The sequence below is a fragment of the Cynara cardunculus genome (genome assembly GCF_001531365.2).
Source record: "Cynara cardunculus var. scolymus isolate 2C chromosome LG 2, CcrdV1, whole genome shotgun sequence".
Classification (NCBI taxonomy): Eukaryota; Viridiplantae; Streptophyta; class Magnoliopsida; order Asterales; family Asteraceae; genus Cynara; species Cynara cardunculus.
Window position 1 is genome coordinate 57,611,320 of NC_037529.1, and position 12,733 is coordinate 57,624,052.

General features: G+C 36.9%; 1 protein-coding gene across 1 annotated transcript; it reads left to right on the plus strand.

The window, feature by feature from the left end:
• The first annotated feature begins 1,130 nt into the window (after nucleotides 1-1,130).
• On the plus strand, nucleotides 1,131-12,393 carry LOC112507073 (DNA (cytosine-5)-methyltransferase 1B-like). The gene is made up of 12 exons (XM_025111482.1): nucleotides 1,131-1,394; nucleotides 5,835-7,341; nucleotides 7,656-9,168; nucleotides 9,409-9,573; nucleotides 9,679-9,883; nucleotides 9,963-10,074; nucleotides 10,381-10,528; nucleotides 10,643-10,840; nucleotides 11,083-11,361; nucleotides 11,449-11,610; nucleotides 11,700-11,918; nucleotides 12,047-12,393. Exons 1-12 carry the CDS (start codon nucleotides 1,340-1,342, stop codon nucleotides 12,203-12,205), a joined length of 4,722 nt encoding a protein of 1,573 aa, XP_024967250.1. The 5' UTR covers nucleotides 1,131-1,339; the 3' UTR covers nucleotides 12,206-12,393.
• The last annotated feature ends 340 nt before the right edge of the window (nucleotides 12,394-12,733 follow it).

Genomic DNA, 12,733 nt, shown 5'->3' on the forward strand with positions numbered 1-12,733 from the left:
CATGCAAAAACTACCAAAGTAATGATTCAAAACTATGTAACCACAAATGATATCAAAACTAGTGCTATTAATTCGCTGGCTATTTGGCAGTTGTTGAATGGTTTAATACAAAATAATTAAATGGTCAGAATGACTAAGAGACTCTCATTATATAGTGCAAAATGAAATATAATTGTTTGATAATTGTTTACAATGAAATTAGGGCGCTGAATGATTAAAGAGAGATCTATGATACAAAATCATTCACAAAGTTTTAGGATTTTTTTTACCAAACAAGATTCACTTCTTAATGATTCAGAGGCTCCCTCTTAATAGAACTATTAAGAGGTAAACAAACAAATCCTTAAGGTTTTTTCACTAGTAAAAAAAATATGAAGTTTGTCAACATCTTATAAGCCAGATATTCTATATGGATCCGAGGAATCCATTTCATCAAATATCAAAAGATTGATTTTTATTGTTATTTATTATAAAATTCATTACGATGAACATATAATGCCATTGCAATTCAGGATCGGTGTAATCATTTTTCTGTCTTTTTTTGATTGAATCTGTTGAACACATGCATATCATCTGAATATAGAAATACACTTCCAACATATTGGATTATACATTTCCGAATTAATCAAGAAAACCCCAATCTTTTGAAAACACTCGATGTTTTTCAAACAAATAAATTCAACAACAAAAACAATGAAAACGACAACAATAATAAAATCTAATTTCACAATCGATAACGAAGGACTAATCAAAAAGTCAAAACTACCCTTTTTAACTTTACTAAAACTACAGTAAAACCACCTACTACCGAAACAATCTACAAAACCTCACCCAACTTCAATAAATAAAAAGCATTGAATTGAACCAAATATATCACAAATCCGTACTCTCAAGGATCCCTCCAGGAAGGAACTTCATACATCCAAGGGGCATAAAGGTAATTTCAAACAACATATTTATGGTTTTATATTTTATTTTATTACTAATTCGGCATAAAGGTTGACTGTTAAAAGTCAAAATTGAAGAGTAGGACATTGCTTTAGGGTTCTTTTTTACTTTATTTGGAATCAGTACTATTAATGGTTATGGTGGCGGGAGTTGTTTCTACAATTGATGATTTTCCCGCCATGTTTTTCCACAATTTTTTCAAACAAACCGCTCGGAATTCCTTGATTCATTCCCTCCTTTATTTTGGAGCCAAATTCTTGAAATCTGCTTCCTGTATAAAACGCATTTCAGCTTCAAATTTAGTTTCATTTGTTTATTCAAAAATCTTGCCGGAAAATCAGATACTTTTTCATCAAACTCCGGATTCGTGTTCTTTATTTCGGTTTAGATAATGGGGACGGCGAGTTTATTAGAATCAGAAGAAGGTGGTGCGGTGAAACCAACAGGTCAGATCAGTTTATGCCGATCGTAGCTGATTTTATTTGGTTGATGGGTCATTAATTACTATTACTTCATGCAGTTTCGATTGTATTTTCTTTAATTTCTTTCTTCTAGCTATGTGTAATGATGTTGGTGTGACAGATGGTGTTTCGTAGAGAGATAAAGTGATATTAGAGAGAGAAAGTTTTAGATTTAGAGAGAGAAAGTGAAAGTGAAGGTTTTCCTTGAAAGTATCATCGTTGATGCGTTTAGCGTTGAAAATCTAAGCGAATCTAGAGATAGCGAGACATAGAGCGATAAAATCTTGTTTTCCAAGCACAGGCTCATTGGTCTAGAGGGCCGAGTGGTATGATGTTCGTCCTTCGATCATGTTATATTTCTTTTCCGGTTACAAAGTTACAGATTTAAACTTAAGGGATAGCGTTCGATTTGAGTACGGATTATTATTTTATAATCTGTTTTTGAAGGTATTGATGTCTTTGATCATTGTGTATGTGATTGCAATGCCATTGATACACAATTAACCAGGTCGTTTCATATATTTAGATGGGTTACAAAGAAAGACGGTAGAAATTTGTATGTTATGCCATACGAGATACAGGCCGGGCCCTAGGTATACTTGCCATTTTTGCCAGATTTTGAATCCGGCCTACTGCCGCTGACAAATAAAAGAAATCCTTCATCTGAAAAATAAAAATTCTGCTCATTTCTTCATCTGTGGACAACACCGAATTCTTGAGCGAACATCTGCTCACTACTGGTTTGAGTACCTCTCTTGAGCTCTTTTCCATTTCTCCAATCTCTACTAGAAGGTAGAAGTTTAAAACCTAGTCTTTCATACTCTCACGGTTTAATTTATCATCGTTGTGTTTCTGTGAAAAAGAAATCTAGACTGGCCAGAAGATAAAAAGATATAATGTGACATCGATAGAGCCACAGAAAGAGCCATGCTTGGATAGTAGTATTAATTGTGCAATGCTTCTTTTTGCTATCTTGGTGTGCCTTCTACAACAGATCATTATTGTTTATATTAGTCAGCATTTTTCTGATCCCACCTTCCAGAGTGCTTTCACCATACCGGTCTGATATTGATAATGGGTGAGGTAAAACACGCCTTCCATGGATATGTGGGTGGTATTGGGAGTTGATCCCCTAACCTTTTACTCCTTTTCCAGGGACATGTGGGTGGTATTGGGAGTTGATCCCCTAACCTTTTACTCNGGTGGTATTGGGAGTTGATCCCCTAACCTTTTACTCCTTTTCCAGGGACATGTGGGTGGTATTGGGAGTTGATCCCCTAACCTTTTACTCCTTTTGCAAGAATGCCTACCTCCTTACCCCTGAGGCTAAAGCCACAGGGACATTTTTCGTTTGCATTGTTATGTGTTTTCTTTTTTGATGAATTCATATATACTGGAAGAATAGAGCACTTCTTTCATAAGTAATATAAGCTTATATAGCTGTATGTGTAGGAAAATTTTGTTAAATCCTATTTTGGCCATTTTAGTAACTTGATGCACAAAGTCTGAGTAAGGCAAGATGTGCATCAATGCAGATGTACTTTATAGAAATTAACTTAAATTTTATTTTACTATTTCCTTTCTAATTTCAAGTTGCTACTTGTTTTTTAATCTTTATATGTAATGAATGATTTAAATAGAGGTTATTGGGTAATCGAGATGTAACTGGAATCTCTGAGACTTTTAGTATGAGTGACACCACTTAGTAGTTATCTTAATTCTTCTTGGAATTGGTTTGGGATTGTTGGCCTTTTCTTTATCCTGTCTACTGAAGCTTCTTTACTGTACCCACAGGATAGTGATTGAAGTTGGAACAACTTTAGGTAAATAATGATTTTTGAGACATAACACATATATAGTATAATATATGAGGTGAGGTGCATGTGTAGCAGCTTGTAGGGGCCTATGCAAGTATGCTGCCCATAAGATTAACAGGAAGTCTGTAGTTAAAAAACTAATTTTTGTATGCATTGTCAATGGATATGAGAGGGAGAAAAGAGGCCTAGATCCACATGGTGAGGATTAGGTTTACTGTATAGCCTGCATTAACTTACAAAACTTCTAACGCATAGTTTGTTCATTTTCTGTCTTTTTATTTCTATTTCCTAGTTGATGTTTTGGAATGTGTTATTGATTTGTAAAATACTGGTGTAAATTTAGTTTGTTCATTTTCCTTGTCTTTTTGATGTTTCGGAATGCTCTGACCAAAGAGATGAATTTTATATGCACTTTTCCTTCACATATGGGCTTTTGTATTTATTTTGAACTTTTTTAGCATTGATTCAATAGAGTTGTTGAATAACTGTTGTGCATGTATACTAGTATAACTCAAGTAAAATAAATAGTAGTAAATAAAATGGATGTATATTTCTTGTGACATTCTGTTTCCACTCTTTCTTGTGTGAGAATGTTGTTACTTGTTACTTCAAGTATGATGAACCCCCTAAGTGTTGAAACTATAAGTTGAACACTAGAAGAAAATCATGGTATATATCTATAGTTGCTGAACTAAATAGGAAAGATGGATAAATAGGAAAGTGACCATCTCAGACTTCAGTAACCAGTAAAAGTGTTCATTTTGAAACTGATTAAAATTATTTAAAGATCATATGTTGATGTGTTTTACTGAACTCTAGTTTTGGCGATGCAATTTTGGCAGTTTTAATACAGGCATCTCTTAACCAGGTGCCTAATTGTGCCTAATTTATGTTATTTTGGAATAGTTTGGTGTGAATTTCATGTTCATTGTACAATGTTGTAATCTTGAATTAAACACAAGATCTTTTATAAATAGAGTAATAAAATTATACCCACTGAAGTGCACTGGAAAATTGCTTTGTATGTAGACATTAAAAAACTTCTGATGGTGGTATTTTATTTGAAATGTTGTGTGATCATCACTCAACTTCAACCTGATTGTGTCAATTTATAATTGAGTTGTTGAGTTGGAGCACTAGAGGTTTAAGCAGTGTTGTTAGAGGTGTGCCTAGGTGAGGTCTAATAATAAAACGTATTCTTTCCTTAACTTGCGGAGATGCAGTGACCTTAGGGAAGTTCATGCCTCTCCTATAAACCTTAGGGAAGCTCATACCTCTCCTATAAGATGCAAGGAGCAAAGACACAACTTGTTCTTTTTGCAAAAGCCAAATTTCACTTTAATTTAGCTGACAATGACCATCAGGCTCTAAATTTGACGTATTGGCTTTAACTGAAGACATCCCGACTCAGATGATTCTACCCTGATTTTGACAGTTCTAACATTTGTTTTGATGATGATGGCAAAGATGGCTTGAGAGATGATGATGGCTATGGTTAGGTTAAAAGAATGGAACTATATGATGAAGGGGTTGAATGACCATATAATATAATTGGAAATTACTGTTCTGGGTATTGTACATTTGTCGGTTTCTTTAAAACGGTCTTTTAGGTTTATTTATTGTTATTCCCTTGTTTCGTCGTGGCACACCCCTCCCACAAGCACCCCCCGGCTCRGGGGGGACCAGAAAAGGTCTTTCGTTTTCCCCCCTTCGTCGGCCCTTGCCGCCTTCCTTAACAAGCCCTCGAGCCTCCTTTGCGCCGCCTTCCTAATAGAAGCCGCYGGGTTGACCCCGAAGGCCGAATTCTATGGTAGAGAACGCTGTAATAATAATTGGGCCATGAGATACTTTAAAAAGTATTGCAAAAGAAAGGGCCTGCTGATAGAGCTGGGCGGGGAGRCGATACTAGTTATCAGGTCAGAGAGAGGCCTGGCCCGTAAGCTGGCCCCCTTAAAATTCATTTATTTTCTTTATAAGAGAAATATCGATTTGTTTATAAAAATCCAGGAAGGCAAGCAGTAGGGATGACAAAAACAGAGCACTTCCTTTTGCTGAAAATAATGAACACATTTATTCATTAAAACTATGACTGGATGCCTGTCCAAGCTTTTGAGCAATTGAATGTTAACACTAGTTTGTATATGAAAGTATTTATTAATGTTCCTTTATTTGATTTTTTTTGTATGTGGTGTCTCTTGCTTTGATGAGGCATGAGCTTTGCATTGTGACTATGCTTAGAGGGGCTTTTATGCCTCGGAATGTCTAATATCTTGAATACAAATTTAATAACATCTCATTGCTTTACATCTTGAAATTCAGTCCACCAATGTTCTTGTTTCCTTCAGCATGTGGACTATGCCTGTTTGCTTTTCTTATTTCTTGTGTTTTTGTCATTTCAACTGCCATCTGCCTTTCAGTATGTTTTGATTTGGGGTGTTGTATCTTCTTGGATAACTAGAACATCAGCTGTTTGTTTGATCCTTCTTCATGGATGTATAACTTCCACATCAGCTGTGAATTGCTCTGCAAAACTAAATCTTGATTCATTCTTAATTATTCCCTGTCTTGTATTTTTTTTAAACTTTGGAGCGTAATTTTTGGATTGCAGAAATGAAGAAAAAAGGAAAACAAGTTAAAGCAACAACTGAGATGTCTGATGTTACAGTGGATCTTAAAACAAAGGCAGCTACCAAACCTAAACAAAAACGAGGAAGGTCTGGCAGCAGTGAGGATGTTCCTGTTTCTAGGAAAATGCCAAAGCGAGCTGCTTCATGTACTAATTTTAAGAGCAAACCGCTGCGCTTGTCAGAAAAATCTGCAACAATTGAGAACAAAAAGGTTCAAGTGGTGGAGGAAGAAATAGCAGCCATAAGTTTGATAGCTGGCCCAGATGATCCACGGCCCAATAGAAGACTGACAGATTTTGTCTTTCATGATGCTGATGGAATGCCACAGCCTGTTGAAATGCTAGAAGTCGATGATATATTCATCTCTGGCATAATATTGCCATTGGAGAAAGCTTCAGAGAAAGAGAAGGAAACAGGAGTCCGTTGTGATGGATTTGGGCGTATTGAAGATTGGTCAATATCTGGTTATGAAGATGGCTCTCCAGTCATTTGGATCTCTACAGAGCTTGCTGATTATGACTGTGTTAAGCCTGCAGCAAGCTATAAGAAACTATTTGGGCTTTTCTATGAAAAAGCTCATGCATGTGTTGAAGTCTACAAGCGGTTGTCAAAATCTGCTGGGGGTAACCCAGAGTTAAGCCTTGATGAATTACTTGCTGCACTTGTCCGCTCGATGAGTGGGAGTAAGAATTTCCCTCATGGGGCATCTATTAGGGACTTGATCATTTCGTGGGGAGGGTTCATTTTTGAGCAACTCGTTGGGTTGGATGAGGCACCTAATGGTACTGATCAGCCCTTTGTTGAAATACCTGTGCTTGCTGCACTGAGGGATGAAAGCAAAAAAGATGAAGAGTGTGCAGGCATGAATGTTCCACCTGGAGGATTAATGAATGCACCTTTGAAGATTTCAGATGGAGAAAAAGCAAGCAAGTCTAATGGACCTAAACCTGCTGTTGATGAAGATGAAGACATGAAGTTGGCAAGAGTTTTGCAAGAAAATGAAAATTGGCAAGCATTGAAACAGAAGAAACGACAAAGAACATCTACTTCATCAAGCAAGTTATACATTCAAATAAATGAAGATGAGATAGCAAACGACTATCCGCTTCCTGCATATTACAAAACCACTGCCCAAGAAACAGATGAGTACATTATCTTTGATGACTTTGATACGGTTGACCCTGATCAGCTTCCAAGAAGCATGCTTCACAACTGGTCACTATACAACTGTGACTCAAGGTTGATTTCCCTAGAGCTTCTTCCTATGAAGCCATGTGCAGATATTGATGTCACAGTGTTTGGGTCAGGGATAATGACAGCTGATGATGGAAGCGGATTCTGTCTTGACAATGAAGCTGGCAGTGCTTCCGGTTCCTCTGGTGTACAAAATGAAGATGGGATCCCTATATACTTGAGCGCTATAAAGGAGTGGATGATTGAATTTGGATCATCAATGGTTTTCATTTCCATTCGAACGGATATGGCCTGGTGAGTTCTATTTCTAAATTTTTATCTCCAAACATTTTCTTTGTATGCTTAGTCATTTTCTTTTGATGTAGAATATATCATAATTTAACTAGAACTTCATTCAACATTTTAGACTGACTTATACTGGTATGATTATCTTTTCATAAGACATGATACCTTGCTTTAATGATAATCTACTCACTTGATAAAAGCATGGAAATTTTAGATATGTACAAGTAAATGAAATGGCATGATTTAATTTTCATCGGGAAAATATTGATAATCTAAAGCAATGCCTGATAATACGCTCTCATGTTGCCTTCTGTCTGTTTCAGGTATAGACTAGGAAAACCATCAAAACAATATGCTCCTTGGTATCAAACGGTTCTGAAGACGGCAAGGCTTGCCATTGCCATCATCACATTGCTGAAAGAGCAAACCCGGGCATCAAAGTTGTCATTTTCTGAAGTCATAAAGAGATTGTCTGAATTTGACAAGAACCACCCTGCTTACATATCTTCTAACCCTGCAATTGTGGAAAGGTATGTAGTTGTTCATGGACAAATTATTTTGCAACAATTTGCGGAGTTTCCAGATGATACAATCAGGAGGAGTGCTTTTGTGTCTGGTCTTGAGGATAAAATGGAGGAAAGACATCACACCAAATGGTTAGTGAAGAAAAAAGCAATCCTGACAAAGGCAGAAAATATGAACCCAAGAGCAGCAATGGGGCCTGTGATCTCAAAGCGAAAGGCAATGCCTGCTACAACAACACAGTTAATCAATAGGATCTGGGGAGAGTTTTACTCAAATTACTCACCTGAAGAGGTAAAGGAGGGTGATTCTCTAGATGCGAAGAAAGACGAAGAAGAGGAGGAACAGGAAGAAAATGAGCAGGAAGATTGTGAAGAGCCTGAAGAAGAGAACCCCATTCTTCCGCAGGAACCTGAGAAACCTTCCCCTGCATCAAAGCAAAAGAAAACTAGGTGCTCAAAAACAGACATCAATTGGGTGGGACAAGCGGTTCGGAAGATGTGTGATGGCAAGGCTCTTTATAAAGAGGCTGTTATTCGAGGAGAGGTGGTTGCTTTAGGTAGTTCAGTACTGGTGGAAACATCTGGTTCAGAGGAAGATTCTATTTATTATGTAGAATACTTGTTTGAAGACTCTGACTCTAGAAAATTTGTACATGGGCGGTTGATGTTAAGAGGTCGGCAAACTGTTCTTGGTGACATAGCAAATGAGAGGGAGGTATTTTTGACTAATGATTGCATGGAATTTGAACTTGATGATGTCATACAAACTGTGGTGGTACAAATCAGAACACTGCCTTGGGGTTTTGAGCATCGCAAGGCTAATGCCAATTTTGATAAGATGGACAGAGCAAAGGCTGAAGATAGGAAAAATAAAGGTCTGCCCATTGAGTTTTACTGTAAGAGTTTATATTGGCCTCAAAGAGGTGCTTTCTTTTGTCTACAAACAGACAAAATGGGCCTTGGAAATGGGGTTTGTCACTCCTGTGAATTCATGGAAGCTGAAAAGAAAAAGGAGGCTTTTGTACTGGATGAATCCAAGACGGGCTTTACATACATGGCAACTGAGTACCATGTTGATGATTTCCTATATGTTGGTCCTCATCACTTTGACACAGATGAGAGGGGAAATGAAACTTATAAAGGTGGGAGGAATGTAGGCCTTAAAGCATATGTTGTGTGTCAATTGCAGCAGATTGAAGCCCCAAAGACTTCAAAACGAGCTGATCCTGACTCAGTAATGGTCCAAGTTAGGAGATTTTACAGACCTGAGGATTTGTCTTCAGACAAAGCATACCGGTCTGATATTCAAGAGGTAAGGCTTGGATTTTTAGCATCATGATAATATAATTATTTTTAATTTTTATTTATTATGAGATAGTGATGACATGGTGTACTTACTTGGTAAATGGCAAGACTTGTCAAAGTGTGTTTTTACAGTTTGTATGATGAAAGGCCATGCTTATGTGCTAGCCTAAGACTTCTCTGTCTTATTAATTTTATCAAAGCATGTGGACTTGCTATTGTTGATAACAAGCTATAATTATGTTTTCAGGTATATTACAGTGAACAAGTGCATAAGTTGCCATTATCAGCTATAGAAGGAAAGTGTGAAGTTAGAAGGAAGAAAGATCTTTCTTCTCTGGATAGCACTTATATCTTTGAGCATGTCTTCTTTTGTGAACGTCTTTATGATCCAGCTAAGGGATCTCTTAAGCAGGTAGTTTCACTAATTCATTCTGCAAAATTCATTTAAAATATAAACAGGTTTTTGCAATTTCACTAGTCTTTTTTTGTTATTCATATTCTAAACTTCTTTTCACAGCTACCTGTTCACATTAAGCTCACTCCCCCAAAAGAAAGCTTGGTGAGTGATGCTGCAATTAGAAAGAGAAAAGGAAAGTCTAAAGAAGGAGAGAATGATGTTGATATGATTGACAACCAAGAGAGCTCTGCTTCAAAGAATTGTCTAGCCACATTAGATATATTTGCTGGTTGTGGTGGCCTATCTGAGGGCTTACAAAAAGCTGGTAACTACTTTTGGCTCCTTAAATTATCTTATTTGTGTTCTTTGAAACTCTTCTGACACATTAGCATGTTTACTTACAGGGGCATCTGTGACCAAGTGGGCAATTGAATATGAAGAACCTGCTGGTGATGCGTTTAAACTTAATCATCCTGATGCGTTGGCATTTGTGCATAATTGCAACGTGATACTAAGGTGGATAATTTTTCTTGTATCAGTTTTTTACTTTTGAAACCTTAAGTGATTGCATGATCATACTCCTGTTTTCAAATAATATCTAAATTCTTTCTAAGGAAAACATGTAATGTTTAGAGTCTTCTTGGATTGCTTTTCAAAAATTTCAACCCTCTATCCTTTGCCTACATGCCTATGGCAAAAGAAGTTATGGAGGAAAATAAATTGGAATTAAGCTGGCTTCATTTTTGCAAGAAAATGAGCACCTTGTAAGTTGTAGCCCTTGTTTCAGTTGACTTACATTTTTAATGATTATCTGAAATACAGGGCTATCATGACAGCATGTGGGGACACTGATGACTGTATTTCAACTTCCGAGGCTGATGAACTGGCTGCAAAGCTTGAGGAGGATGTAATAAATAATCTGCCTCGACCTGGACAAGTGGATTTCATCAATGGTGGCCCTCCATGCCAGGTACTAATTCCACATCTTTCAATATGCAGAAATCAAATGAAAAATAGAACAAATATTTATGTGTTTTTTACAACATAGCTTGATGCGTGTTTGACATTTAAAATATATGCACAGGGGTTTTCTGGTATGAATAGGTTCAATCAAAGCACCTGGAGCAAGGTTCAATGTGAAATGATATTGGCGTTTTTGTCCTTTGCTGAGTACTTCCGTCCCAAATTTTTCCTATTAGAAAATGTGAGGAACTTTGTCTCCTTCAACAAAGGGCAGACATTTCGTTTAGCTTTGGCTTCACTGCTTGAAATGGGTTATCAGGTATGTGATTTTGGTTCTCTTCTATTTTTGAAGCTAGTTATTGGTTCATCATCCAACTCCAAGAAAATCTAGATACAAATTTATCTACAAATTGAGACCATACTGTTGAATGATTTGTGGTAGCTATTTGGAGAAATATGTTGTACCCATGCTCATCAACTACTCTATCATGTCAATCGATGCCGTAAATGTAATGTATATGGGATTAGAAATTAAATCTGAGTTTGTTTTATTGATTGTAGGTGAGGTTTGGAATACTGGAGGCTGGAGCTTTTGGTGTTTCTCAATCACGCAAACGTGCATTCATTTGGGCAGCCTCTCCTGAAGAAGTACTACCTGAGTGGCCTGAACCAATGCATGTCTTTGCCGGTCCAGAACTTAAGGTCACACTGAACAGAAACACTCAATATGCTGCTGCTAGAAGTACTGCAACTGGTGCCCCTTTCCGAGCAATAACTGTTAGAGACACAATTGGTGATCTCCCTGCTGTTGGAAATGGGGCTTCTGCAGCAACTATAGAGGTAGATCTACAACCTGTTCTTTATTTTCTTTCCTTGTTTATTTTGATGTTATTTTTCTATATCTTACTCATTTGTATTTGTGTACAGTACAAGAATGAGTCTGTTTCTTGGTTTCAAAAGAGAATTCGGGGAGATGCATCTGTGCTAACTGATCATATATCGAAAGAAATGAATGAGTTGAATGTCATTAGGTGCCAGAGAATTCCCAAACGCCCTGGTGCTGACTGGCGAGACCTCCCTGAAGAGAAGGTACTTGCACGTTTAAATTAGAATTCATCATCAGAAGGACGTTCAATTTTTTCGTAATGTAGAGGAGTAGTAACTTACTGTTGTTGCAGGTTAAGTTGTCAACTGGACAAATGGTTGATCTTATACCCTGGTGTTTACCAAACACAGCGAAAAGACATAACCAATGGAAAGGTCTGTTTGGAAGGCTTGATTGGGAGGGAAATTTTCCAACTTCTATTACCGACCCCCAGCCTATGGGGAAGGTTGGGATGTGCTTTCATCCTGATCAGGATAGGATACTAACTGTTCGTGAATGTGCTCGATCTCAGGTACATTATTAACTTTTTTGTATATATACATATACATATACCTATACATATACATACAAACATACATTTTATAAATGGAGTTTGGTGGGTTGTTGGTTTTTGATCATTTATGGTGTTTATGTGTGCAGGGTTTTCCTGATAGGTATAAGTTTTCTGGGAACATTCAACATAAGCACAAGCAGATTGGAAATGCAGTGCCTCCTCCTTTGGCATATGCATTGGGTAGGAAACTGAAGGAAGCAGTAGAAGCAAAACAGAGGCAATTGGATCACCATTCTTGTCTTTAGGATCTGATGGCTAATGGCTAATGGCTAATGGCTAATGGCTAATGGCTAATGGCTGAATGTTGTATATACAACTGAAGTAGGTTCAGTTCAACTTTATGGTGAGTATGTAATTGATGGAATTTGCTTATATTATGGCCTACAAAGAATTGGAAAAATATTGAGATTAAAATTGCATTTTTAGCTACAAAGTTTTTGTTGTTCATTTTTTCTTCTTGTTACTACTGCAGAAGAAAGTGCTGATGGCATCAAAACCAGCAGTCTTTTGGTTTTGATACCATACGCTAAACACCTGACTAATGAATGAATCAGAGTTGACTACAAAATCAGCTTTTTGATGAGAATCATCTTAAAAATGAGTAGAGCTCTAAATGATTAATTAGAAAGCAGATTAAACCGGTTAGTAATACATTATTAGTGATAATAGTAACACCCCTAAACCAAGTCTCATAGCCATTAATATATAAATGAAAAGAAACCTATAAGAAAAATGCTGAAGCAATTAGATTTCAAAGAAACATATTTTGTTTT

Coding starts and splice junctions, on each gene's coding strand:
- LOC112507073 (XM_025111482.1), top strand. CDS start 1,340: ATGGGGACGGCGAGTTTATTAGAATCAGAAGAAGGTGGTGCGGTGAAA. Junction 1,395..5,834: donor TGGTGCGGTGAAACCAACAG/GTCAGATCAGTT, acceptor TTTGGATTGCAG/AAATGAAGAAAAAAGGAAAA. Junction 9,169..9,408: donor ACCGGTCTGATATTCAAGAG/GTAAGGCTTGGA, acceptor TTATGTTTTCAG/GTATATTACAGTGAACAAGT.